We start from the raw sequence: 27,106 nt of genomic DNA on the forward strand, positions 1-27,106 counted from the left end.
TTTTTAACTCTTTTTTTTTCCAAGCCATGTTTTCTCTTTGTCTTACGTGAGAATTGTGCTAAGTGGTTGCGCCTTCTCTGAAAGATTTTGAAAACAACGAGTAATGAAGGGCGGATTGATTACACAGAGATTTTGAAGCAGTTAAAAAAAAAAGATTTCCTGAACACTGTCCTGTTTCATGACTTGTAATGCAAAAACAAAGAACATCTGTGTGAAAAGAGGTTTTATATTTTCTTACATCTCAGTTCATTCTCGCCTTGGCTGGAACTAGATTGACCACCTGTAGGTATTTAAAGGACATTCAAACTATTAGGCTTAACTTTCAGCCTAATGGCTTAGGCAGAGAATCCCATCTGGACGCTGTTGATGCGAGAAAAAGGATGGGATCAAATATCAACCCCAAACACACACACACACACACGTGTAATTTTCTAAATTTTATTCAAATAGCACCATGAAAAGTAAAGACCCTACAATTTTAGAGACACTCCCAACAACTGCATGATCCCCTTTGAGCAAGTTGCTGACAGTGGAGAGGAAGAACTCCCTTTTTACAGGAAGAGACCTCCAGCAGAAGCCTGCTCAGGGATGGACAGCCATATGTTGTGACTGGTTTGGGGGTGAGCGGAAAGAGAAGAGAGACAGAAGAAGACATTTATGCATTCATATGGTAACATATTAACACAAGGATAAGATGTCCTCAGTGCATCATGGGAAGTCCCTCAGCAGCCTGAGCCCATAGCAGCATAACTAAAGGATGGTCCAGGGTCACCTGATCCAGCCCTAACTTTAAGCTTTTCAAAAAGGAACATTATTTAAGTCTAATCTTAAAAGTAGAACAGTGTCTTTAGCCCAAATCGTGATGAGAAAGAAGAAGAGCTGAAGGCTCGGCCTCCCACTGTACTACTGGAAAATAACCACAAGTAGGTCTGCAGTATGAGAGAGCAAAGTGCTCCACTGGTGCTCTGAGGTATTTAAGATATGATGAGGTCTGATTGTTCAGCACTTTGTACAATACCAGTCAAAAGTTTGGACACACAAACCCATTCATGAATAGGTAAGTGTGTCCAAACTTTTGACTGGTACTGTAGGTGAATGAATTGTGGATTTAAATAATTTCTGGATTTAAAAGGAAGCCACGAAAGATTATTTCTCTCAGTATGGAAGAAATATCATCTACTGTTGACCATAGACAGATAAACAGGTAAACAGTAGTTTCTATTGTCAGTGCTTAAAATGCATATGCTGTATGTAAAGTTCATATGTCACTATTGTGACCATGCAGTACACTTTTATTTTTAGATTTTTATTTTTCTCTTCAGTGTAATACTACTGGCTATAAAACATTGCACAATATCATTAGTTCCTGTTTATTCAAGTAATGCTTGTGCCTTTTTCAATAGAAGAAGCTGCTTTCAGCTGCTCCCATATTCACAAGGTGCCACCACAGCACGTAGATCGTAATGTTTGATTTGGCAATTTTTAAATGCCTGACACCCTTCCTGATGCAGCCCCAAAGGGATTTGTGTCTCCTCCCAGGATCAAACTGAGGATCTTTTGCTTTTTAAGCAAATGCATTAATGACTAGACTATGCAGCCATTGTTTTGTGTCTTTTCAGTATGTCGGTTTAATAATTATTTACAACTCTCTAGCCATCAAACAAAGATGAACACAAAGAAATAACCAAAGTAAATCTCACTCCAGTTACAGATATTGATTGTGGTGGACTCCATCAATTACAAGTTAGAAACTGAATGTTTTCAGACCCTTTAAAGAAAAAAAACTATCTGCAGTCAATCAGCCATTGGAGATCAGTTTATTTCAAAATCATTTTGAAACCATCATTAATAGAAACAGCAAGTTACTTCTGTACAAAAATACAGCACATGAGCAGTGCTAAATATGGACGGGCTTAGGGTGTTTTTTTGGGTTTTTTTTCCTGTTTTCTTCTTTTTCTGCCAGAACAAAAAGCCAAGCAACCCCTGACTTTAGGAAAGAAACTGTCCCAGTTGATGTCAAAAAAATGATAAAAAAAAAAAAGACTCCAACAATCTAAGTGCAATAACTTATTGTATTGGCACAATCATAAGTGAAAATACTTGATTAATATACAAAAGAAACCTGCTTAAAGCCATAAAAAAAATTAGAGAGCAATTTCAACCTTTGTTCCAAGGCTACTCTTCAGAATAATGCAGAACATAACATTACATTTCTTGGCAATATTACGGTAATACTTCATTGGCTTATCTCTTGTGGTCCATTATTTGGAAAATAAGCGAAACAAATGTACAAGCAAAAGAAAAATATTATTTATATTGCTCACATTCACACAATATGACATTATAATCATGGATTTCAATCGTTTTATTTCAGTAGTATCAACATGGACGGAGCTGCAGAGGGGTGGAGCACTGAGGGAGTACCAGCAACACATGGTCAACTTGACAAAGCACACATTTCTAATTTTACAAGGTAAACTTTTGGATCTTTTGTTTCATCATAAAAGTTCTAAATGGGAGATTTTCAACATGTCAGTGCATGTGAGTCCTTCTGTAAGCATTTTATTCACCTATTTTATGTGCAATCCTGTCATTTCAAGTTATTTTGAATGCCTCTTCTGCTGTTTTGCTCTGTTGTGCTCATATTTGTTTCCTCCACAGTGTACACATGGTGAAACAGAGAGCAGAGGAATGGTAAATGGATTGCATTTATGGAGCACTTTTACAGCCAGTTTCCCAGACTTGAATTAAGTCTAGTCCCAGACTAAAAGAAAACTTTGACAAGGATCCCATTAACAAAAAAGGTTTTAGTCCAGGACTAGGCCAGTCTGGTAAACTAAGCCTCTATGATTAAGTTCCACGAAGCACTTTCTGATCTTGATTGAACAGTAAACAACGACTCAGAGCACAGAGCCTCGCAAGGTGCTGGCTTGTCATTGAAATCAATGTGCGTTTTGCGTCTTGCCCAGGCAAAGTTCAACACAACTTTGAAAACGTGTTCTACCACCTCAGCCACAGCAGAGAAGAAAAGCAGAACAGCAATAGAAACTTTCATCACCATGGTGGGCTCACGGCCACTATGCAGTAAATTTCACAATCCAAATGTAGGCCAGTTATTGTTGTTGGCTTTTCTGTACCTTTCTAAATGTAATTGAAATATGAATTGAGGGGGAAGTTGTAGCCAGTGGGCCTGTTTTGTTTTGGTTTGAAATACTGGTGCTACAATGCGACATTTAGTGGTTCTGAAATTTGAATAGACACATATCACCTTTAAAAGTGGTGTTTTAATGTCACTGAATTCTCAGATGTAACTGCAGCAGTGGGTCAAAATGACTCAACAACTAATCATATACACTTCATCGATGAAGTCATTTTTCAAGCAAAAATGCCAAACAAACCGTCAAATTGATGTTTAACTTTATCTTATGTTACCATAAACTGAATATCTTTGGGTTCGGGGCAACGAGACAGTTCAAGACGTCACATTGGGTTTCTTGCCATCATCCACACAGGAGAAAAGAAAACCGATATGTAGCCCAGCATGCGTCATAGAGAGATCAGCCAAAAGGCTAATGAAGCCTGTCTCTAGCCTCGGCCTGGAGCCCAGCTCTGGTGACAAGCTTATTCCGGCAGGGTAACACACACAGATACCCCTACAATCACTGGACATGTTCACCACATTCCTGTAGTCCAGCTCTAATGTCATCACACTGACCAAACATTACAGAATGCTCTTTGGGACAATTAGGCCCACTGATTTGGCCTGCAGTCTCTGGCATGTATAGGATTCTGTTACCAAGCTATGAATCCAGCCTAAATCCCTGCTGAGTCCACGTCTAATGATGAACTGATCACTTCTGTGTGTGTGCAGTATGTCCTCACCATGAACACTGTGGTGTATTGCTATGTTCACAGGGTAGAGAGGCTCACTTTGAGGCTAATTAGCTGTGTCTATTCCCGCTGGTTTCTGATTAAAGCTGGCGTGGTAAGCTGGTGTTGAAGGTTGCTGCTGTGCATTCCTGTGCCTTGTCTGCCAGTGGAGACAGCATTTCCTGTAACTTGAAGCCTGAGTCTATTTGCTGAACCTGCGGAGGCAGCCCTGGGTGGGAAATGACAACTTCATTTGAAACTGCTGCCAATCCAGTCCCTGCCCTCCACCCAGAATCAATTGGCAGGCCATGTCTGCTCTCACTCAGTTAGACCCTGTTCACTTACTCTGCCTCCCCTTTGCTGGGAAATAGCATACTAGTAAATTAATTTCTTTGTTTCCTTTTTTTAAAAATAGCTTACAAAATGCAAAAATTGGTCAGAAACATACTGATTTATGCAGTATCACAGACGAGGCTAGAGTGGCCTGAGCCATGTGTGTGGTAGGATGGCTGTTATAAAAGACAGAATAAAGAAGGCAAATGATGTGAATCAAGATCAGTTCTTTAAATGAGGATATAGCACCCCTTTACAGACTATATTTATAATACCATGTTTGTGTTTGCTTATTCTTAATCAGTTTATTTTGGTGTAAACACCATATTGCATGACCTGAGAGATCAAGGAATCAAGGATGAACATCTAGGTGATATTCTCATCTAAGTCACCTCCGTTTTTCTCTCACTTTCAGCATCTGCTGATTGTCATAGACACAGTTGTCTTGGTTGCATTGGCCGCTGTAGTGGCCTCTGTTATCTCCACAGTCTCTCCCTGTTCATTTGACCTGTGTTATCATTAGTGCTCTTACGGCAACCTCCTTCTCCCCCGATAGTGCTTGCTGATGGCTGCTCCAGGGCGGGGGCCTTGCAGGGGCAGGTTGGGACTGGGCTGGAACATCATGTAGCCCAGGAGATGGCTGCACTGTGTTCCTTGGCCTTCATACGCAGCGCAGCTATGCTGGAGGACTTGCGGTCTGGATCAACATTGAGATCATAGCCATTGATTCCCCCACCGATCCCAGCGCCCCCAAACAGGCTGCCCATATGTGTCTGTCCCATGTGGCTGCTTCCTGGACTGGGTACACCCAGGAAGTCAGAGACACCTCCAGGACCGTGATGGTGAGGGGGCATGCAGGAGGGCACAGAGTCACAAGGCACGACGCAGCCGGGCACGGGCGACGCTCCACTGCTGCTCCCTATCCACGAAGGGTTCTGAATCTGGAGAAGAAGAAGAGCAGGGACTATAATTTCTATTTTCATAATAACAATGTTTCAAATGAAGATATGAAAAACATTATGACAGTGTGAAAGTATCAGCTTTGTCACAGTAATAATGACCTACAGAGCATTGTTTTTTAAGTGACATTAGGCTGCTGTTAAGAGTAGAAGCCCTCCAATTTCACTCTAAGACCCAAAGAACACAGCTAAAAGACAGCAAATATTTGACTTAAATTCAATCCAGTGTTGCTGGATGTGTAAATAAGCAACCGTTTGCTAACAATTTTAGTGCTGTGATATGTTAATGCTGTGTTCACAACATGTTTCTGCTGATCCTGTGTGGTCCAAAATAATAATTATTGCAGGTTTAATAAGTGCTTCATTCATTTCCACACTTCCTAACCATATTTTCTGATATCTACAGGAGTACCTGTAGTATGCAGAGAGCTGAGTACCGAACCTTTACCTGTGCATAGTTCTCGGGCCGAGTGAGTAACGGCAGCTCATAAGCAGTAGAGAAGTGCGTGCGGACCTGTTGCATCTGGCCAAAACGCTCTCTCTTCCTCCACTTTGCTCTGCGGTTTTGGAACCACACCTGCAAAGAAAAAGGTCTATCAGGAGAATCCCTCAAGCAAAATAAAGACCAAGCACTATCAAACAAAAATGTGAATATCATTTTTAACCATGGCCATTAAAGCTCTTATATTATGTAAAAGTACACCAAGTACTGGGTCATCTTCTTGCTAAGAAAGACAAAGAAACCACATAAAATGAAGATAGGGAAGCAAATAAATTCTGCTGCACATGAAAGTCCAAGCCCAGATTTTAAGACTTGACGTGTCTTTAAAGTGCCGTCCGCACTGAGCTATTGATGTGAAAATGGTGAGTCTCTCCTGGTGCTGCATGTTTCAGCTCCTCCCTTTGATACACAGACGTCTGCCTCCCTTCAGGCTGCCCGCGTCGACAGATCCACATCTGGGCCTGTAGCTGTTCATAAATCACTCCAAGAAAGGTGCGTTCTCTCCCACATGTCAGCACAGTGGGATGCAGTAGGGAATCCCGCTGTATAATCCATGAAACAAATGTTGAACTTTTGACCAAGAACATATATATGTGTGTATAAAAATATATGTATATTCATCTTTAGGTTTAATAAGCATTGTTTGTAGCACATGACGTAGGTTTTTCTGGGTGAGTGCTCCTCTTCAGATTTATAGACTTGCTGCTTTTCTGAGGGTTGTGCTTTCAGAAACCTGCTGACAGACCAGGGGCAGGCTGCTTAGGCCATTTCTCCATGACTGAAGAGTAGAAGATGTTATGAAGGAAAGAATGCTAGGGCCAGTAAAGGTTGAAGCCTAAAAACCTCCACAAGATTATTTTTTTCCTAAAATCTTAGTGTTCATTTCAGTGATCCATAATATTTAGCAGTAGTCCTGGATATTCTACATACTGTTGTTATTTCTGTCTACTGTGTACAAACATCTGTGGTCCTGAAGGACAGATCTCATCACTTTTGGCCTTCCTGAGGTTTCTTCCTCATCTAGGATTAGACATTTTTGATTAGTGCAGATAAAAATGAGCACTAAAACAGCTACTGAATATTGGTATTAATATTAACACACATACTATAACACACATACTATAATATTAACACAGCATGTAATGCACATTTGAAGAACTTGTGAAAGGCATTTTTCACTGTTTTCTGATTTTATTGTAAAGCAAATAATTATTTGATTACCAAAGGACGTATTTCAATTCAATTCAATTCAGTTAAATTTTATATAGCACCCGATCACAGCAAACAGTCACCTCAAGGCCCGTCATATTTTAAGGTAAAGATTCTACAACACTTACAGAGAAAACCCAACAGTCAAAACGACCCCCTGTGAGCAAGCACTTGGCAACAGTGGGAAGGAAAAACTCCCTTTTAACAGGAAGAAACCTCCAGCAGAACCAGGCTCAGGGAGGGGCAGTCATCTGCCATGACTGATTGGGGCTGAGGGGACAAGACAAATGACATGCTGTGGAAGAGAGCCAGAGATTAATAACTAGTGATTAAATGCAGAGTGGGATATAAACACTGCAAAAAGAGGTGAATGAAAAGAAACACTCAAGGCATCATGGAACCCCCCCCAGCAGCCTAGGCCTATAGCAGCATAACTAAGGGTTCAGGGTCACCTGATCCAGCCCTAACTATAAGCTTGATCAAAAAGGTGAGTTTTAAGACTAATCTTAAAAATAGAGAGGGTGTCTGTCTCCCGAATCCAAATTGAGAGCTGGTTTCACAGAAGAGAGACCTGAAAGCTGAAGGCTCTGTCTCCCATTCTACTCTTAAGTATCCTAGTCAGTTACAAATTTAATACACTTGTATTTTATGTAGCCCGGAGAGAAGACACCCGTGCAACAATCATTTGACGAGTGTTCAAGTTGTATTAAAATCAGTATCTGATTGTTTCAGAATCAAAATGAAAAGCAACTGATCAGCAAATGATACAGTACTGTGCAAAAGTCTTGAGCGACTCCTCATTTCTTTTTGTATTTTGCTGGGAAAATGAGAAATAGGTGCCGCAATTCTTTAAAACTTGTGAATACATACATGTAAATACAGTATATACAGTGTAAGGCAAAAACAGAGTTTGTACAATTCTAACAGACTTGAAAGTCAATATTTGGTATGACTACCTTTATTCTTCAACACATCCTGAACTCTCTTAGGCAGCTTTCTTGCAATTTTCTTAAGTAATCTTCAGGAATAGTTCTCCAGGCTTCTTGAAGGACATCCAAAGCTCTGGATTCTCTGGATTTTGGCTGCCTTTTGTTCTGCTTTCTGACAAGATGATGCCACACTGCTTCAATAATGTTGCGGTCTGGGCTCTGGGGAGGCCAATCCATGACTGATAGTGTTCCATTATGTGGTTTTCTATCCAGTATAGGTATGCTTTTACTGCATTGCCAGTATGTTTGGGATCATTGTCATGCTGAAAAATGAAGCCGTTGCCAATCAGACACTTTCCAGATGGTACTGCATGGTGGATAAAAATCTGATAGTACTTTTCTGCGTTCATAATTCCATCAATTTTGACAAGCGCTCTAACACCACTGGCTGAAATGCAGCTCAAAACCATGACAGAGCCCCCATTGCGTTTTACAGATGGCTGGTCTTTGCTGTTTTTTGTTTGTTTGTTTTTTCTTTTTCTTAAGGACATGACCTTCAGATAATGTTCATCTGCTGTAGATAGTTTTTAAGGTCTGCCACATCTTCTGTCAAACTGTGTTATCTTTGGCATTTTTCATAGATTCAATTCAAGAAATGAGAACAAATGATGCGTTTTTGAAACAGGCTGCATGTAACAACGTGCCTAAAGATCTGGTTCTTTGCTAAGTTGTCTGTTATGTGTAGATACAACATTGGTTCATCCCTTGAATTAATGCTTTTTTTATGCTCAAGTGATTCAAAGATCAGAGTTAAGTGGCTTGACAAACAAATAACCTTCTTCTGGAAATGGTCAGGCACATTGACTGGACTGAAAATGAGCGTAAAGCAGCCGATGTCCAGAGAAAGACCTTCAGAAAGCCTGGAGAACTAATGCACAAGATCACTCTTTAAAAAATTGAAGTTTGGCTCCTTGGAAGCAAAATATAAAGAAATGAAAGGTGGCTCAAGAATTTTGCACAGTGCTGTATATTTCAATATACTCAACAGATACGGATTTAGACAGTACTGATAATTATTTCAGTACTATCTGTATCTATAACATTACCTTTTTTACTTACCTTTTTAAAATAATTATTACATGTCCACAGTTTCATGATCAAATTCAGTTGCAGCCTTTTTTATTTCTTCACATATTTGCCTTTCCTCACACTGCTATTCTATGACATAATAATTTGTTAAACTATATTTCTGAAGAATTTTCTCACATCTCTTTGCAGCAGAATAGAAAAGCAGAGGGGGTTACTGGGAGTTTCCACATGTTTATGTGTATATATTTGTTGGTTGTCTGAATCTTATCCTCCCTGGAGAGAAACGGGGAAGCGTCTTCAAAGAGAAAAGAGAGGGCAGCCCCACTTTGACACAGGGGTTAGAACTTGGATTGTTGGGTTGATTCCCAGCCCAATCAGCTCGTGGTTTTCACAGTCCCTGACATGCAATTTCCCTTCAGTCATCCCCTTCAAATCCCCACTCTTGTCTCTAACTCTGGTCATTTCTCAGTGAACAGTGATGTTTTGGCGACAGAATTGAGCAGTGTCATCCAAATGTACATTTGCACAATGGGAATGAGCTAATTTTTAACAGACGAGATAAGACCAGCTATAAGCACCCCAACCTGCATACCTCTCATTTTTCTAGATGCGTTAAACTCTGATCTGGGTCATTTTCAAAGTGAAGACCGTATACATATTTTTGCAAGAAGCTGACGTAAAGAAGTGTCGTCTGACTCCAACATTCCTCGGGTCAGCTGGTGAGATTAGAGAACAGTTCACCCTTAGAGTGGTAAGCTGATATCTGAGGTTGTTGCCGAACTCCAATGTCAAGGTGAAGGGTTGCAGCCCTTTCAATAATATCATATGTTTGGAGGGAGGTTTTTGGGTCTACTTTATACTCCTCCTGAGGATTTGGGATCTATTATTGTTTAAGATTTGTCACGCCTTTCCTTTGGTGGCTCTTTGGTTACATGAGCTCATTATATCACAAATTTCCAAATATGGCCCCGCCACCCCACCCTCCCCCCAAAAAAGCCTAACATTAGGTATCATTATAAAAAGTTACGGCACTAACATATTTCACATTTGTGTTCAAGTGCTCAATTTCCCTCAAAATATGTATATATCTGGCAACATTTGAAAAACCCAGAATGTCACATTACTCACTCACCACAGGGGGACCATTTAGTTTTATATTATAGGAACCAGTCAGTACATTGCTCATACTTGATTTAATACAACTCAATTACAATGTAAACAGTTAATTACATTGTAAACTTTCCACTATTCTAAAGCCTCTTCAGGCACTTTAAAGAGTCCTCTAGCCAGAGTTATTTCAGTCTCCTGCATGATAAATACGGTTCTTAATCTAAGTTTTTTCTTTCTTAGCCAACCTGAAATTTACGTTTTCATTTTCATTGGGGTTTTTTGGCATAATAGATGTTTTAATCAATATTTTAATCATACCTTTCTGTACACTGCATTCTTTTGGCGTTATGCTTAGATTTGACTCACAGCTGCTGCATAGTTCAGATTATATGTTCATATATGACTATATGGTCCTGAAAATTCAGAGTCAGTATTCAGTTTTCAAACCGTTATATATATTTTTTCTCTTTCTCTTTTTTTCGTTTTTGGAAGCTCTGCTGTCAGTTACCCAGTGTCGTTATTGTGCTCCCACTCCTCTATTGAAGCTCAGGCTCTTCTGTCCCTCGCCACCCCCAACACCGACCCCTCTCTCCAAGTCTCTCTCTCTCCTCCCTCCGTTTTAAGTCAGTGAGGGGAAGTGGGGATATTGGAAAGTGAGATGAGAGAATGTTCAAACTGGAGCTTGTTTTCATTTCATGTTTAATTTCCTGATGCCTAAGCCCTCGGCTTTCCGCAGCTAACCCCTCTGACCTTTGAGAGGCGTGCAGACAAGAGCAGCGGACCAGGCGTGCACATGCACACAGAATCACACACATTTGCATACCATGCCATATTCACATTTCAAAGTTACTCTTTAACAAATGCGGTATTTTAACCTGGACCCTCTCGAGCACTTACTGGAACCTTTTTTATAAACAAGCACTCAGTTTCTGAGCACATATATTTCCCTTGTCTTGGTTTCTGGGTACTGAGTGTGTAATGTTTCACAGAGAGTTTGCTCTATGTAGCTTTCCCTTTGAACGGCAGTAGGAATGAGACCCCAGCCAAATAGTTTGGCAGAGAGATAATTCGGGGAACATTGTGGAGTCAGATGTGTCCCTTGCTGCTCCTTCTCTCATATTCCCTGACTTATAAATTTCTTGAGAAATTGAAGGCCATTGCTGTCTTTGCACGAGTGGTATTCCAATTAACATAAATAATTTTAATTGTTCAGCACAACGAACACCAGTGGTTAATATTGTATAAAACCCAAAGGATGTTATTTACCAACTACAGACACTCACTACTCCTGTTTATTTTATTATGCAGACATCTGCAAAGAAGGTGGCTCAGTGGTCTCGGAGCTCAAAGCGCTTGGCGGCGATACAGTAATTGCTAAAGACGCTGACAGCGAAATGCAGCTTACAGAGCCATTAAAGAGCTTTATTTATGCTCCAGAGCCAGCAGGCAGAGAGAAAGGAAGAGGGAGAGAGGGAGGGCAGAGTCCAAAACTCCAAAAGCAGCTTTGAAGTCCAGCCGTCTCACCTCATCTCTGTCATCTAGGACCACTGCAACTGATAGACTGCCTCAGCAGTCAATCACACACAACCTCCTCCTCCTTAATAAAAAGTAGGCCGCGTGGTGAAGTTCAAGTCTGAGGCTCAGAGCTAATTGTGCTAAAGAATCAAGTGGCACCAGAAGTCACAGATTTGATTGAGGAAAACTGCAGCCCGATGATTTTATGAAGACATTCGACATCAAACTGAGGATGAAACTGTAGGACCTTGGCATTGGCATTTTGGCAGAAAACATCTGTATTCTGGATTTCAATTGCTGTTGTTTTGCAGATGAAAAGGATTCTCAATTGCTTTCCAAGCTGCGAGTGCCCCTTGGTATTCAACAATTGGATATCCCTGGACTTTGTCTCAATGTACCTTCAGTTGAAATTGTGGGGTTTAGTCTTGATTGCATGCATATTTCGGGTCTGATTTTAGCAGTATGGGTCAAACCTCACAGTGACTCAACAGAGTCTGCTGTGTGCCTGTCAGATGAAGACGTTAATTATATTCATCTGGGACATAGATGGGTCTGTGTGAATGCAACATGAATGTACTTATTTTACTGTACCACCACAAGGACCAGGCCAGGTCCTCTGTCCCTGTCTATGTCTTGGGCTATGTGTGGAAATTGAAACTGGCATCTCAAAGTGTTTTTTATGTCCATGCCAAATAGCTTTGATGGTGTTCCATGTGTTTTCCCTCGCTGCTTCCAGAGTTGTGCAATGAAGTAGTTTAAACATGGTGGTGCTGTTGGGAGAAACCCTTGGCCTCTGACCCTTTCCAGAGTCTACACCATGTAAGTGCTAAGAGCAGAGTATTCCCTAAGTCTCCTCCATCCCACTCTCATCTAAAACTGGCAGGCACAAAGACAGATGGAGAACAATAGGCCTTGCTGTCTAATGTTAGGAACAGTCTTTGTAACTCCTTCAGTTCCCTGATGATGATTATCAGCATGCAAACAACTGTGCTCATACTGCACAGCTCACGGAAACTGTCTTAACAAGAAGGAAGGACACCATCAGCTGCTTCAGCAAGTGCATGAAAATGACCTGAGTCTGGGTCAAAGTTACAAACCTCTCCAGTGGACAAAAGTAAAACATGAAACAAGCAAGACAGTCGTTAATTTCCCACTTTCAATCCAACATGGTCTTTAACATGATCATAATCATTTCTAAACCATCTGTTTTATTACAATTTTTTTTTTTTTACCTAAACCAAGCTCTTGAGTGTTTTTTTATGCCTTTGCTTCTCACACTCTTAACCACGGTGTTGTCACATCATAAAAGAGATTAATGTGTGCTACAATAATTTGTTTCTATGGCATAAATAAATCCAGTGATGTCAGATCACACAACATTCCTATGTGCTGTTGTAGACAACACAGATGCATGACTTTTTGACTTATCTCAAAGTAGAATGGTGCTTTTTGAGTACAACTAGTTTTTACTTCATCCTCACCTGTACGCGAGCCTCTGTCAGGTCTGTCCTGAGCGCCAGCTGCTCACGGGCATATACGTCTGGGTAGTGTGTCTTCTGGAAAACTTTCTCCAGCTCCTCCAGCTGGTAGCTGGTGAATGTTGTGCGATTGCGCCTCTTCTTGCCTTTGTTGCTCTCGGCCTCGCTTTTTTCCAGGGGGCTAGAAAGGTCCGACCCCGGGCGGTCACTCTGCCCCTTCACGCCAGTTTCCTTTAGGTTCAGGTAGCTGCCTTCCATCCCAGGAGGGTCAACACTCTGGGACAATTCAGACTCTGTCAGGCTGCTGCTGTCTTTTCCTGGATTTTGGGGATAGAAAAAGAAAGAAAGGGGTCGAGATGTTATTTCCATCGCTGCTCAAAACGTTAATGTGGAATTTAAAGTGCAGATATTACACTTTGATAACTATGAAAATGTAAGGAGTTTGGGTGAAGCATGAAATTTTTAAAGCATCTTCACAATTTACTGAAGTGTGGCTTTAGAGTGATTTATGTAATAATAAACAATCAATTACAACTGCCTTCATGGCCGTCTAGGAGCTGAATAAAAAGTGCCACATGTTCTCAGTAGCAGTCAGATCACCGGAGCAATATGTCTTTAAAATGTGGCTGAATGATCACATTCAAGCCACTGAGTGCGTCTGCTCATCATCACATTACAGCATCACCACCAAATGACATTTGCTTTAAGCATACATCATCTCTGTAATGTTTTATTTTAAGGTTCAAAGGCCTTGTCTCTGTGCAGCATGTCTGAAAGTAAATGAGAAGAAAGTTTGAAAGCTATGTCACGACGCATTGGTGTGACCTGTGACACAACCCCCGAGGCCTCCTCCCTCACATCGCTCAATCACGCCACCTGAAATCTGAGCCACACAAAATCTTCCCCATCTCTAGCCGGGCACGGTGGGCCTGCATGTACAGGGGGGGGGGGGGGGGGGGGGGGGGGGGGGGGGGGGGGGCAACCACGTTTAACCCACAGCCTTGCCCCTGAGATGTAAACAACATTGTGTTTGTCAGCTTCAATTTTGAGTGCATCCATTTTGTTACAAACCTTGCTCTGTTCCTGTCGGCACATGCTGGCTTTTTGTTTCCCTTCATGAGATGAAGAAAGCTGTCCCTTCTCCTTCAATAAACAAACAGCCGTGTGAATAAATAAGCAGAAGGGCTCTGGTTGCAGGCCAGTGAGAACAGTGTGCTCGGTCAGCCTCTGTTTGCCTTTCCTGCGAATGGGCATGGAGAGTGCCCTGTCCTAAGTGTATTGGTCTGAAACCAGCACATAATGGTCTCCTCCATATAAACAGTCTTGCGCAACACTGCCATTACTTTAGTCCAACAGCATTTTTCTCAGAGTTTGGAAGTACAGAATGATTAATAATTACATGCTTATACACATGCATTTTTCTTTATCACTTTGCATTTTTCTTCTGAGTAATGTCAGTAATGGCCTTGTATCATTCTTAAAAAGTTAGTTCACTGAAGAGAGTTGACACCTTTTGACACACAGTGAGTCACTGAGTTGGTGTTTTAGTGGTTAACAAGATCACTGAATAGTTTTAGGGTGATGAAGCTAGGCGGTGGTTGTCTTCAACAAGCATGTTTGTTTTCATGGATTAGCACGCCTTGGGCTTGTGTGTCCCACAATGAGATGTCAATAGTCATCCCCTCCATGCTGCAGCTGCCCTACCCTGCTTTCTGGCTCAGACCTGCACAGACTGAAACACTAATGGAACAACACAGCTCGCCCAACTGGAGTTCATGTCCTCATGTAGCAGTGGCCTACCTGTCAGACCTTTTTACAATCTCCATGCAGGCAGATGTCCTGACATCATCAACCCCTGAGCTGGCCTCGTATCCTCGAGCTATGTGCAGTAATTTTATTCTGCCTCTGGGCAGGAGCATGGCTCCAATGTTAGCAAAGTAAGACAGGTCAACTCCAAGTTCCTGACTGGCATTTGCATCTGTGAGATAAAATCCAGTCATGCCCCTGAGCAAGGCACATATCCTGTGAGACTGCAGCTGGACACAGATGAGGAGATGGGAAAGGGTAGGATGGAGTGTGGGAGGTACTCAGATTTGTCATTACACTTAAAAGAATGGTTTAACATTTTTCGAAATACACATTTTTGTTTTCTTATCCACACGTTGGATCCATAGATCGATGCCAATCCCAGGCCTGTAACTAAATATGAGGCTGTCGTGAGCAGCCTGCGAAAGGCTAAAAGGCTGGAAAGACGGAGTGAATTCCTTGCCTGTTGCGGAAAAATTCCACCTACAATCTCCTTTAAAGACCAGCAAGTAATATGTATATATATCACACAGTCACATGGAAGAGAACGTTTCCCTAAGTCTTTATGCAGTCCTGTGAAAAACTAAGTACACCCCATGATTCAGTAGCTCGTAGAACCACCTTTAGCAGCAATAACTTGAAGTAATTGTTTTCTGTATTACTTTATCAGTCTCTCACATCATTGTGGAGGAATTTTGGCTCGCTATTCTTTACAAAGTTGCTCCATTTTATTAAGGACTTTGACGGGGCCACTGCAGCACCTTGATTCTTTTCTTTTTCGGACCCAAATTGTCATCCCTACACCGCTGTGTTTGAGGTGTTTGTGCTGATCTGCTGTGTCTGGTTTTCACTGAATGTGGTGCTGTAGATTATAGCCAAACATCTTCAATTTGGTCACATCTGTCATGCCGTTTGTGCAAATATAACTTTGCGAACCTAAGCTGTGCTGCCATGAACAAGCCAAACTTGTTCAGTTTAAGTTTTTCTAATTGTGCTGTCATGAACGTTTAACATTTAACATGCTAAGTGAGGCCTGCCGAGTCTGAGATGTAGCTACAGCCTATGACATTGGAGTGAATTTGCTTAGACATCCACTCCCCAGAAGATAGTGGTATTGTGCTGACGCACATCTGAATGCTCCAGACAGCAAGCAGCTGAGACTTCTGTTTTAATAGAGGTGATCACACTTGCAAATGCATTTGATTAGCAGCACCCGGCTGCTACTTACCTTCTTAATTTCTATGGAAGCAGTGAGAGTGTACTTAGTTTTTCACATGTCTGTATATCAGATTATGTATAGTTCATTAGTTTTATGAAAAAAATGTAGTTTCTGCTTCTTTACAGGAGATTTTGTGTCAAATTACTAACAGTGGAGATCACAGAAAGTTACTGGACCTGAACACTCAACCTGACACTCAGATAGAATAGAAATATATGGGAGAATTTGCCAAAGGTATTGCCAAAGAGGGTATTGCCCCTGCTCCCAAAGAGCCATTCTGAGCTATGTGCTTTACATTATCTGAACCCAAGAACCTATAATCCTATCTAATTTTATTGCACTGATGCACACATCCAAGACACTTTCAGCTGTGTGGTGGCATGCTATCTGATATCCCACGTTCAGTGCTCTGATGGGAGAAGCCAGAGACACTGATTGTGTTAGCACTCAGGATTGAGTTATAAATGAACCCATAATGTGGTGAAACTTTGCTCAAGTGTGGTAGAGGTATAACATTAAGAGGGAAATATTTTTGAGGCAAAGTCACTAATCTAAACAGATTTGATCAGATTTGAGTGGTGACTCTAGACCACCAGTTTGCTTTTATGCCCATTGGACCATTTAACCTGCAGTTATGACTCTCTGCTCATTCGTTTGGACTGGGGCTAGATGTTTTTAGATTGGAATAACTGCCCAGAGAAGTTACCAAGATGGCTGCCAAGTGGCAAGACTCACTTTCAGAAAAGTAGTGGCCATAAATATAAATATATATGCCAATTATCTGATGAAACATACTGCACTGAAAATCACATAAAGCAGTACTGACTCATTGCAATCATTTGCCTCAAGATGCCTACCTCTTATTGATCTGGGGGGAGATCGGTTTGTGGTCCTTTTGGGATGTTGCAGGTCACATTGAGATGGTCTGTTGGCTAGTTTTGGTCTTCTGGCTGTATTTTTCCCTTCCTGAAGTCTGCTGATAGGTGTATTTTTGGGCCAGCTGACCAGTTGCGAGTCTACAGGATAAGCTAACTGGTTGGTTGTTGGTGACAGCATACATGCATTTAAGTGTTACCAGTTTTCTCATCCATCTCATTCAACAAGAGAGCTAATCAGGGATTTTCCCACGTTGAACTTTCCCTTTAAGTCTCTGAGCTGAACTCAGTCTTTTACCGCCATATTTTACACTGGAATCTGCAATGATCAACATCTTTTGTCTGTCTAGTATGCCAAACTCATCCCTTTTCTCTCTGTCACGCTAACCACACAGAATCCTTTCCCACAAGCATCTTTCAGTTTTCCCGCATGCTGAGCTGTCTCTTCTGCACGCTGCTCCGGAGAACACAACCATCACACACTGCTTTCTTTTGGGAGCCAAGATTCCACTGAGCTGGCTCTGAATTTTTTTGGCATTAAGAGGAATGTGTTTTTGACAGTTGTTCTAGTTTCAGCATTCAACAACGTATACATGAATGCACTATTCCTGCAATATGCCACTTTCTCTGTGACAAGCTGCAGACCGCTTCAGTTAGCCGAGGTCAGATGTTTACTAGGGTCAGCAATTTAATCACTGCTGAAAACAGAGCGAAAACATCAAAGTGTAATTTAACTGGTTGTAAAGCAACAGGGCACCCTCTCGGTTTTTATGGAACGGGACAGGGAGGGTCAAGTGAAGCCAAATAAAAGAAACACTATAAATTAGTAACCTGGGGAAGGGTTAATGACCAAACACTAAATAGGGAAGGGAATGCTTTTAAACAAAGTGCTCTAAAATGTTCTCTCAAAGCATTCAAAGCCGGCAGCAGCACGCCACCAAATAAAGTCAAATATTTTTTTAGGTTTGGTTGTCAACAGGTGACTATTCATTTACAGTCAGTGTCGGTTCACAAACACACTTCGGCCTGGATTATTTTTTCGGCAGCATGCTCTAAGACCTGATGTTGACTGTTGTTTCCTCAGTGGAAGGGAGGTTCCCAGATGTTCCCGAGGAGAGATCTATGCCAGCGGCTCAAGCAAGAATGCAGATTTCCTGGGAAACAAAAAAACTCTTTCTGTTCAACCTCACTACTGTCATATTACCTTGGGCTGGGTCGCTCACTGTCTCATATCAAAATGTGCAAAAATAGTTGTTAAGGTTGTTTGAGGGGAAACTAGAGAACACAATTTTCTTTCTTAAGGCTTAAAAACATGTAGAAGATCTTGGCAAACAGTATTTATGTTTTTAAACTGTTAATAAAACAGCATATTGAGTATTAATATGTGAGGTCAAAATACAGGAAATTTGCCAGACTTTTTATCGCCACAATATTACAAGTAGACCGGTAATTTAAAAAATCAGTAGAGAGCATTAAATCCCTGTCTTCTGGTAGCCACAAACACATGCCACAATCACATTCATACTTGTCAGATCACATTTTTGTAGTCACTGACAAGCAAAAAGAAAAAAGGCTGTGTCACTCAGAGATTTGTGTTACTGTACCCCTTATCACACTTGTGCCATTCACAGTACTTTCCAAACGTATGTCTGTGGCCATATGTTTGTGGCACTGCAAGAACCCTTGCGGAGGTTAGATTTAATTATTTACATTAATAAAAATGAAAGTAGTAGAGGTGAAGCCACAGAGCCAGACAAAAGGCCCCAATGTGTGGCAGCTGGCCCAAGTCAGTCGCTTTAGTTTTGGTCTGTGTGTTACCTTCCCCTAAAGCAGCAAAAAAAAGAGCAGCAAAAGAGAGCCCAGGAACAGATATGAGCAGATATTTTCCATCAACACCACGCAAAATAAAGTACTGGCTGCCAATGAATGGATAGTTCTTTTAATGGCGGGCCAGTTGCTGCTGCTTTACTTCCTGAGTCACACATTTAAATGAACCATTACTTTCTACCAAGTCAGGAATTCATCCTTTCACGCATTCACTTATTACGTATTCTAATGTATTCTGGTACGCAGACGCGTGCTGGTACGATCACAGGTGTCACTCTGGCATTTGCGTTTTGTGAAAATCCGCACAATGTGTTAGTCATCAGCACATGCATATCCCGTGACATCACTTCCCCAAGCCTTTTAACGTGTACTTAGAATACTATATTTTGACAGGACGCTTTTAAAGAGCTGCCAGGACTTTTTTGAGCTCGTGTTTTGATTTTCATATGCTGAGAAAATGTTTTACATATCACAGGATGCTCAATGTCCCGCTGAGGGGAGGAGGGGTTGTTTGAAAGTACAAAGATTGACAATTGTACTTTCAACATGTATAATTTGCTTTGGTTATTTTGTGAAAAGGCAAAAAAAATGATACGGCACAATAAGCGTTATACTAGGATTTCCACAACAGCAGAGTCAGTCTAATTTCCACTTTTTAGTTTGAACCCTATTTCCATTTTACAAATATTGTGTGAGAGAATTCTCGTCATAGATTTATGTTTACAAAACAATATGATCTCCCTATGAAAGCAGCCGGTCTGTATCAAAGACAAAAACTGAAATTAATTAAAATTAAACAGTGAGTTCAGTAAAGTGCCGTGCATGTAAACAGTCATTCCCACACATGTGCTGCTTTCCTGGAAGCCCTCTCATTTCTCCCGAGTCTCTCAAATCATTACCCAATCTCCATGTCCATTTCTGACTCCTTGCTTATTTGTACAAGGTATTGTTGAGACAGGGTTATGTAAACCAGTCCCACTTTGTCATCTCAGGGACTCTGTGTAGCTTTGGAGATTTGATGTTTGGGGAGTATGAATAATAACTATAGGATCCAGTAATGCACATCTGCCTTGCATTAATGCGGCCCTCTCCTGCGGCGCTGACCTGCATTCCTCAGCTCTCGATCAGCTCCAGGGGTTTTATTTCATTCATTGCTGTGTGAGCAGGTAGTCGGCTCTGTCCCTGTCCTCACTGTGGGACAGTCTGCCTGATTAACGCTTATTAACACTTAGATGAACAATCCCACCAATCTGAGCCACCACTGTGCACAGCTACATGTTGATTCATGGAGTATTTGAAAAACACACACACACACACACACACACACACACACACACACACACACACACACACACACACACACACACACACACACACACACACACACACACACACACACAGGTATGCACAATTTAGGAGACAATGTTGTATTATTAATAAACAGGATTTAACAATCTATTTGGGATGATGTTTACATTCACATGGCATAAACCTTTCATAAATAAATTACCTAATAAATAAAACAGCTTGAAATATTTCAATGAATCTTTGAAGCTGGATTTTAAAATTTCTTTTAACTTCTAAAATTGTACAATTTCCTCAGCTGAACTGAGCTGCAGTGAAACAATTTAGATTTTTAATGTGTTTCAGGATTTTAAGATAAGTCTCCTAAATCAAAGGTGTAAAAAAGAAAGAAAAAAGATGTGGATATTATGTAATGGTTACTAAATATATTCCACAAAATACATAATTCCAGCACTAAATCTGCACATTCATCTTTACTTCACGTGTCTTCATCTTTGCAATTTATCTAACTAATAAAATAGTAATTTTTGCACTTATCTAAAAGAGATGATCTAGCCGGTTGGCTCTCTTTTCAGTGTTTTGATGTATCAAAACAAAATCATGTAAAATCCTCAGAATGACATAGAGAGTTGCCATAAACAGCATTATAGTTGTAGCTGAAGTTAACACTTACAAAATTCCCTTTGGGGATGAGACAGTTTTGTCATCGTGATGGAGATAAAGCATCAGCATTGAGCAATATATCTCCCATTGAGGACCACACATAACAGCACAACCCTGTTGACGCCTGAGGCTTTGGCAAGTCCCCAAAGTATCCTCCCCAGAGCCATGATGCCTTCATCTGGCTGCAACATTTTCAATATTAACATTGCACAGCCCTCCTCAAGGGAGGCATGTTGCATTTAATGATGGTGTTTAAATGATTCTGTCATTGCACTTGCCAAGTCGATTTAGTTCAGTGCAGGGGTGCTGAAAATGTTGGAGGCAGAAAAGGTGACAGTTCAGAGTGAAGAGTGACTCTAGTTGCACTTTATGGATGCATACAAAAAATTCATATACTGCAGGCCTGGTCGTAACTGAGGCCGCTGAACAGAATTAGAACAAATCATTTTTATTCGCAAGGTCTAGCAGGCAGTTTTACTAAAATGGATCAATCATTCAGATATTGGTACTTTTCTGATTTTTTTTTTTTAAATTGAGAATTACCGCTTAAATGCATTTAGAATGGGTTACCGCAAAGGTCTCGATCGATTCACATCGTTTAAACAGCAGATGTTTTCTTCTGTATCACTGTGGTAAACATCTGGAATTGACGCCAACCGGTCTATAGCGCAGTGGACATCAAAATCTACAAATATGACGTGCACAAAGTATATTGTTTATTACTGTTTTTCATTTTTTTTTTCTTTTTTTATCCTATTTGCCCTTTTGACCTTTAGTCACTAATAACATTGAATCCTACTAAGGTCGTCTCTTTTGATTTTAATAAAAGGGAACATTTTCTTTTACTGATCTTAAGTGTCCATCAACTACATTAATTGATATTAACAAAATCACCTGAAAAAAATTATTTGCGCTTTTGTGTTTATTCTCACAGGAAAAAACAGGAGTTGCTCAACACAAAATCGCAGGCCCATGTCCCGTGCGTCTTCAACAGTTTTCACTTTATCTTTAGAAGGCTGCAAGGTCGGAGTTTTCCGCTTTGCGCGTCGCAAAGTTGACAAGTCAAAAAGTGCCTGAAATAATAATAATAATAATAATAACAATAATTCACGAAAATTTATTGCGGACAATAAAATGTTGCAGTTGTAGGACAGGGAGAGCAGCCGCAGCGATGCGGCGGGTTCGCCTGTCCAGTGATGCAATGATAGGCACGGGAAACAAAAACTCTGACTTGGAGCTTTCAGTTTGTAGTGTCAGTGTGCAAAAAGTCATGTGAAAGGTGCAAAAATACCTAACAGCCTTTTGTCCAAGCGCCTCTTTAAATTAAAATAAAATGCGTTAGTTTAATTATAACTCACCTTGCAGGTGGACAACATCCCGAAAAGCTTACTCGCGATAAAAATTTAACCTACTTCTAATGTTAACTTATTACTCTTCGGATTTAAGGGTTTTAATGTGAAGGTTATGTTTCTGAGTCAGAACCACTTCTGGACGAATAAAATTGTTCTTTTCCGAAAAATATTTTCTCCAATTAGGCTGATGAATGTATGCCACATTAATGTGCATCCTTTCTCCTCCTCTCTGCTCTTCTTTGACAGCTTATTTTCCCATCATGTATTACACAACGCAATAAATTTCACTCATTCCTTGCAAATGTCCCGTCCTGCCTTGCATTTCCGTTAAACTTCTGGCCAACATATATATCCCCTGGAGAAATCACACTTTGTCTTGTGCGCACTCACCATAGCAGGAAATGAGCGTCCCATTGTGTGCGCTGTCCGGGTGCAGCTTGCTGCCTTCTGGGGGAGTTTTGCAGGTCGGTCGCTGCATGAAGATCTGGTATTTGTTGAAGGTGCTCTCCTCAGCGCCATCCAATGACTGGCAGTCCGGCTGGAAAGGACTCCTGGACTTCTCTCCGTAAGCCTGCCCTTTACCCGGAATGAACGTGGGGCTGTATTTTGTTTCAGTGGTTGGGAAAGTCCTGAAAGCGTTCGCTTGGTGATCTCTACTTTGCGCAGTAGATGTGCTATAATATGAATCCATCGATGTCATGTCGCAGTATGAGACGCACGTATCTGCGTTCATACCTAAAAAGTTATATTAAAAAAAAAATCCACACGGTTCTTCTTTCCCTCCCCTTCTGCAGACAGCAGATATTCTCCCAAATTTCTCTTGCACTGACAAACTCACACTGCCGCGCTCATGCACACACTCTCACGCTGGCGCATCTGGGACTGGTTAAAAAATGAATCAGATGTTTTCCAGAGACTGCAGACTGAACAAATGCTAAAAGCCCCCTGAAGGTTTGTCGGGGTAAAGAGAAATGCCTTCCTCAAGCTGATGCCGCGTCAGTAGCCTACAGTGTATCAGACACACGCACACGCAGCACTCCGACCTTCAGGCTCGACGCACGTCTGAAGTAGAGGGCCCACACCGAGCTTCAACCTCCGCTGTTAAGCAGCCAGTAGAAATGGGAGGTCAAGCTCAGAAAGGGGACAGCTTTTTGATAAACACGCGGGAGATACGACACATGACATTAATGCAATTAGAGGATGACTAGAACTGCTTTGATTCCTGTTGTTGCGTGGCGTAGGACCCTGACCTCTTAGAAAAAAAAAATTACTCCTTTTATCAAACTTTAAAGGACTCGTCCCTTATTTTCCAAGGAAGCCACGTGCTTATTAATTGGCATTTGTGGAAAGTCTCATTTGTGTTATATCCCTATATGTGAATTTAAAAAAGCTCAAGTATAAATGGATCAAGCCAGGAATTTGGAGCAACAAGAGCTTGTAAATTCAGTCGACATTAGGCTTAAATTTTACATAAATATTTTCTTTGTTTATATATTACAGAGACCTAAATTAAACCAACAGCATTAAGGGCTTTATCAGGGCGTGATGTCAGAAGGCTGCCACTGCGGAATGGAGGAGAATCAGAGCCGCATCATCGCGTCATTAAGCAGCGTTGCCATTTGAAAACTGAGTACTTCTAAATATTGAATTAGCCTAATTATAAATCATAAGCCCATCGTGCTCATTGAAATTTGCTACTTGGCTTCGTGCTCTACAATCTGGTAAAACGCACCGGCAATTTGCCTTTTCTAGGCTATAAAACCTGGGAATGAAGGAAACGAGATGGGCCTTTATGTCTGTCGGTAGTCAAATTGGATAAGCTGACTCATATCACGCCCTTAATTATTGTCGAGATTACCTAACAGTTTGAGACACAGCAAAATGAGAAAAACAAATCCCAAATCTTTTACAATCTGACGCAACAGAGCGTGTCTGATTCGCATTAATAACACATGGTAATATTTATATTTTGTAAGACCATATACTTGATCAATCGCTGGTTAAATGGCAAACAACGGGGCTATTATTATTATTATTATTATTATTATTATTATTATTATTATTATTATTATTATTATTGTTGTTGTTGTTGTTGTTGTCGTTTCTTTTTTTTTTTGAAAGGAAATTCCTGATTCGTATTACTGGCGCTTTAATCGTGGCTCGAGACCCAGCTCGTGTCTTGTTTAGCTGCATGATGCAGACCTCATCTGCAGACGTGCTCAGCCAGAAGGAAGATTGAATTTCTTAAAAATAAAAGATTATAAAAAAAATAAAATAAATGAGACAGCCCTAAACGAATTAGCTTTATTTTAAGCTGTTGATGGTTCATCTGCCCAGAGCAATAATCTTTTAGCATCCATTACATTTCTTTCTCTAAGGAGGTCCCATTTTAAAACGTTTTATACGGTTCAGTTGTAAAACAACAAAACAGCTCAATGACCGGTTAGGGCCCGGTGCACATGCAGTCTGCTGGTGAAGTCTTGTTCACCGCTGGCTCCTCTCCGGCTGTGCAGGTATTCCTTAACGAGACTTTTGGCTGTATTCCTCATTTGGTTTGTTGGTAAAAGTCTCCTGTAAAGAGACATTTCAAATATAATGAGTATGACTCTGCGCACCCCAACTTTTGTTCAGTCACTCGCTTTTCTTTTCTTTTTTTTCTTTTTTTTCTTTTTTTTTTTTGCTTTCTTTTTCTCTTTCTTTTTTCTTTTTTAGCCTGTATTATTGCAGCTTTTAATGTGAGGCGCGATTAAACCTATTCGGGTTTTATATTTCAGCTCCCTGCGGTTTGTTTCAATTTTTTTACGCCTTCATGTCTTGAAGAGAGCATGAAGCACATGACTATGTGAACAATCAGCAGAAAGCCTGACTCACACAGTATGATCAGCATTTATTTACATTATCAACGTTATGATCATATATGACATAAGACAAAAAAAAAAAACATGTCGGATCTGTAGTTGTAGTTTTTTATACAGTCGAATTACTCATTTCACACTGTTTTTTAATTATTTTAGATTGTTTTATTTGTTTGCTAAAACAGCAGGTCACTGTTGCCTTTGACTTCAAAAAAATGTTTTCTGTTATTCAGATTTTTGCGTTTTTAAGCATAGTTTATAGAATTAATCAGACTTTTTGTCTGGAAACAAAGAGGCTTGTTTCCAGTGTGTGTGCAGGATAAAAAGAGAGAAATTATACATACACTTTTATGCATGATTTTACTATATTTATAGGAAATAAATACAAGGGTATGAATATACTTTTTTGTATCTCTCTCTCTCTCATTTTATTTCTTTTTTAGAGTAATCTATTCTGCAGAAGAAGAAGAAAAGCTCATACAAATCTTTTAAAATGATCATGTCACAACCAAGGAGCTAGAAGTTAAAGGTTGTCACGCAGCTCACCAAACCGGAATAACAGCGTTTCCCTTTACTACAGTGTATATGTAAGCCTCCCTTAATATAAACCATTCTACTGCCACGGGCTAAAGCCTCAGCTGTCACAGATATACATCACCAATGCATGGCATTCTCTGTGAAAGTTTTCCACTTAACGGTGACCAGTCTGTTTAATTTCCAGCAGGACCCACGTCCAGTTATTCACTGCTGAGCGGACTGGCTCTGCATTGATGCAGCAGCTCTCTGCCTCTGGGGTTTATGTTGGCACAGGCCTCATGTGCATCAGCAGCAGAGTCCTCTGGCTATCAGTTTCTTGTATGAGAGGTGTGGCGAAGCAGTAATGGGCTGGAGAAAGGGCTTTAGGTTAGACTAAGTCCCAGCATTGCCATGCTCTGTTTGAATGTGGGAACGCTAGACATGAGGGACAGGAAATATGTAGCTTGCATACAGTTGCTATGGTTCATGAGAATATTTTTTTAAACTGCTAGAATGATGACTGCGATCTTAATGCTGTTGTGCAGATGGATCACTGGTTCATTTAGCAGGTACATGTCATAGCAGTAAGTTGACTGAAACTGGATTGTTTCCTGTGATGTCCAGTTTCCTTGTTGGAAACTCATGAAGCATTCGAGACTCTTTCGGCCGAGCCTGTCACATCACAGTCTCAGATCAAATCTCCCTCTGCCTTTGTCCCAAAGTCTAATTCAGCGATAACATTGCTGTGTGTAATACCAGCAGCTACCCTTGCTATACAGCATAGTCCTTTTGGTTATATTGAAATCTTTTTCCACTCATAAGTCTCTTTGCTTTTGTTGCTTCATTCATATGTTGGTGCTTAAATGTGCACATGTAGAGTTTGCACAGGAACACTGTTTGCTGGGACTGAGAGTGAAGCCTCTCCGTGCTTATGATCTGTGTTTAAGATAGACTCGTTAAGAATTGCTGTGCAAATGAATCACTCTCCACATATACTGAATATAATTTCATATCAAGTAGGAAAAATCTTGTGTCCAGAAATTCCTATAAATTTTCTGTGTTTTTCATTGAGAAGGATTATGTGTGACTTTGAGAACTTTTAAACATTGAAATCAAGTTTTTTTCTTTTTTCTTTTCTTTTTTTTTTTTGTGAAAAAACAATACCAGACACATATTGTTGCAGTATTCACAGCAGCATAATTCTCTTAATAATGTCCAGAAGGAGACTGTGTTTGAAGACTCCAGCACACCAGGGTGTCACTACTGTATCTGATTGTTTAAATTTTCCTGTCTGAATGCTCTGTGATTTTTGTTTGAGTAACCTCACAGTAGCAAAAGCAACAGGATAATGGGCCTTGCCAGTGTTGCCACATTTGTATCTGTATGTCTCCTGAAACCCACTTTGACTTTGTAAACATCGCTCTACTCACATTTACTGCCCCATAACTTTACGTTGTGCTCAGCTCTCACCTGCTGTTCCCTGCTCAGACATATACAGGCAGATTATTAATAGAAAGGGATCTCTCCATATCTGACAAATATCACACACCATATGCTTTTTTATATGTGTGTGAGAGTAAAAAGGACACCAGATTTTTATGTGTAGCTTCAAATTAGTTTCACATGAGCTGGGCACACACTGCATCAGCAGATTCTCTGATCAAATTAAGCAGAGATGAGGAGAACAAAAAAAG

The 27,106-nt window shown here is 40.6% G+C and overlaps 1 protein-coding gene across 1 annotated transcript; it reads right to left on the reverse strand.

The window, feature by feature from the left end:
• Window positions 1-1,808: 1,808 nt before the first annotated feature.
• LOC115782381 (homeobox protein aristaless-like 4) lies at window positions 1,809-23,105 on the reverse strand. Its single transcript, XM_030732558.1, has 4 exons — window positions 22,432-23,105; window positions 12,998-13,311; window positions 5,611-5,739; window positions 1,809-5,144 (listed from the first exon to the last, which is right to left on the reverse strand). The coding sequence occupies exons 1-4, from the start codon at window positions 22,772-22,774 to the stop codon at window positions 4,824-4,826; spliced, it is 1,107 nt and encodes a 368-aa protein (XP_030588418.1). The 5' UTR covers window positions 22,775-23,105; the 3' UTR covers window positions 1,809-4,823.
• Window positions 23,106-27,106: the final 4,001 nt, after the last annotated feature.

The sequence above is a fragment of the Archocentrus centrarchus genome, chromosome 6 (assembly GCF_007364275.1).
Source record: "Archocentrus centrarchus isolate MPI-CPG fArcCen1 chromosome 6, fArcCen1, whole genome shotgun sequence".
NCBI classification, from domain to species: domain Eukaryota; kingdom Metazoa; phylum Chordata; class Actinopteri; order Cichliformes; family Cichlidae; genus Archocentrus; species Archocentrus centrarchus.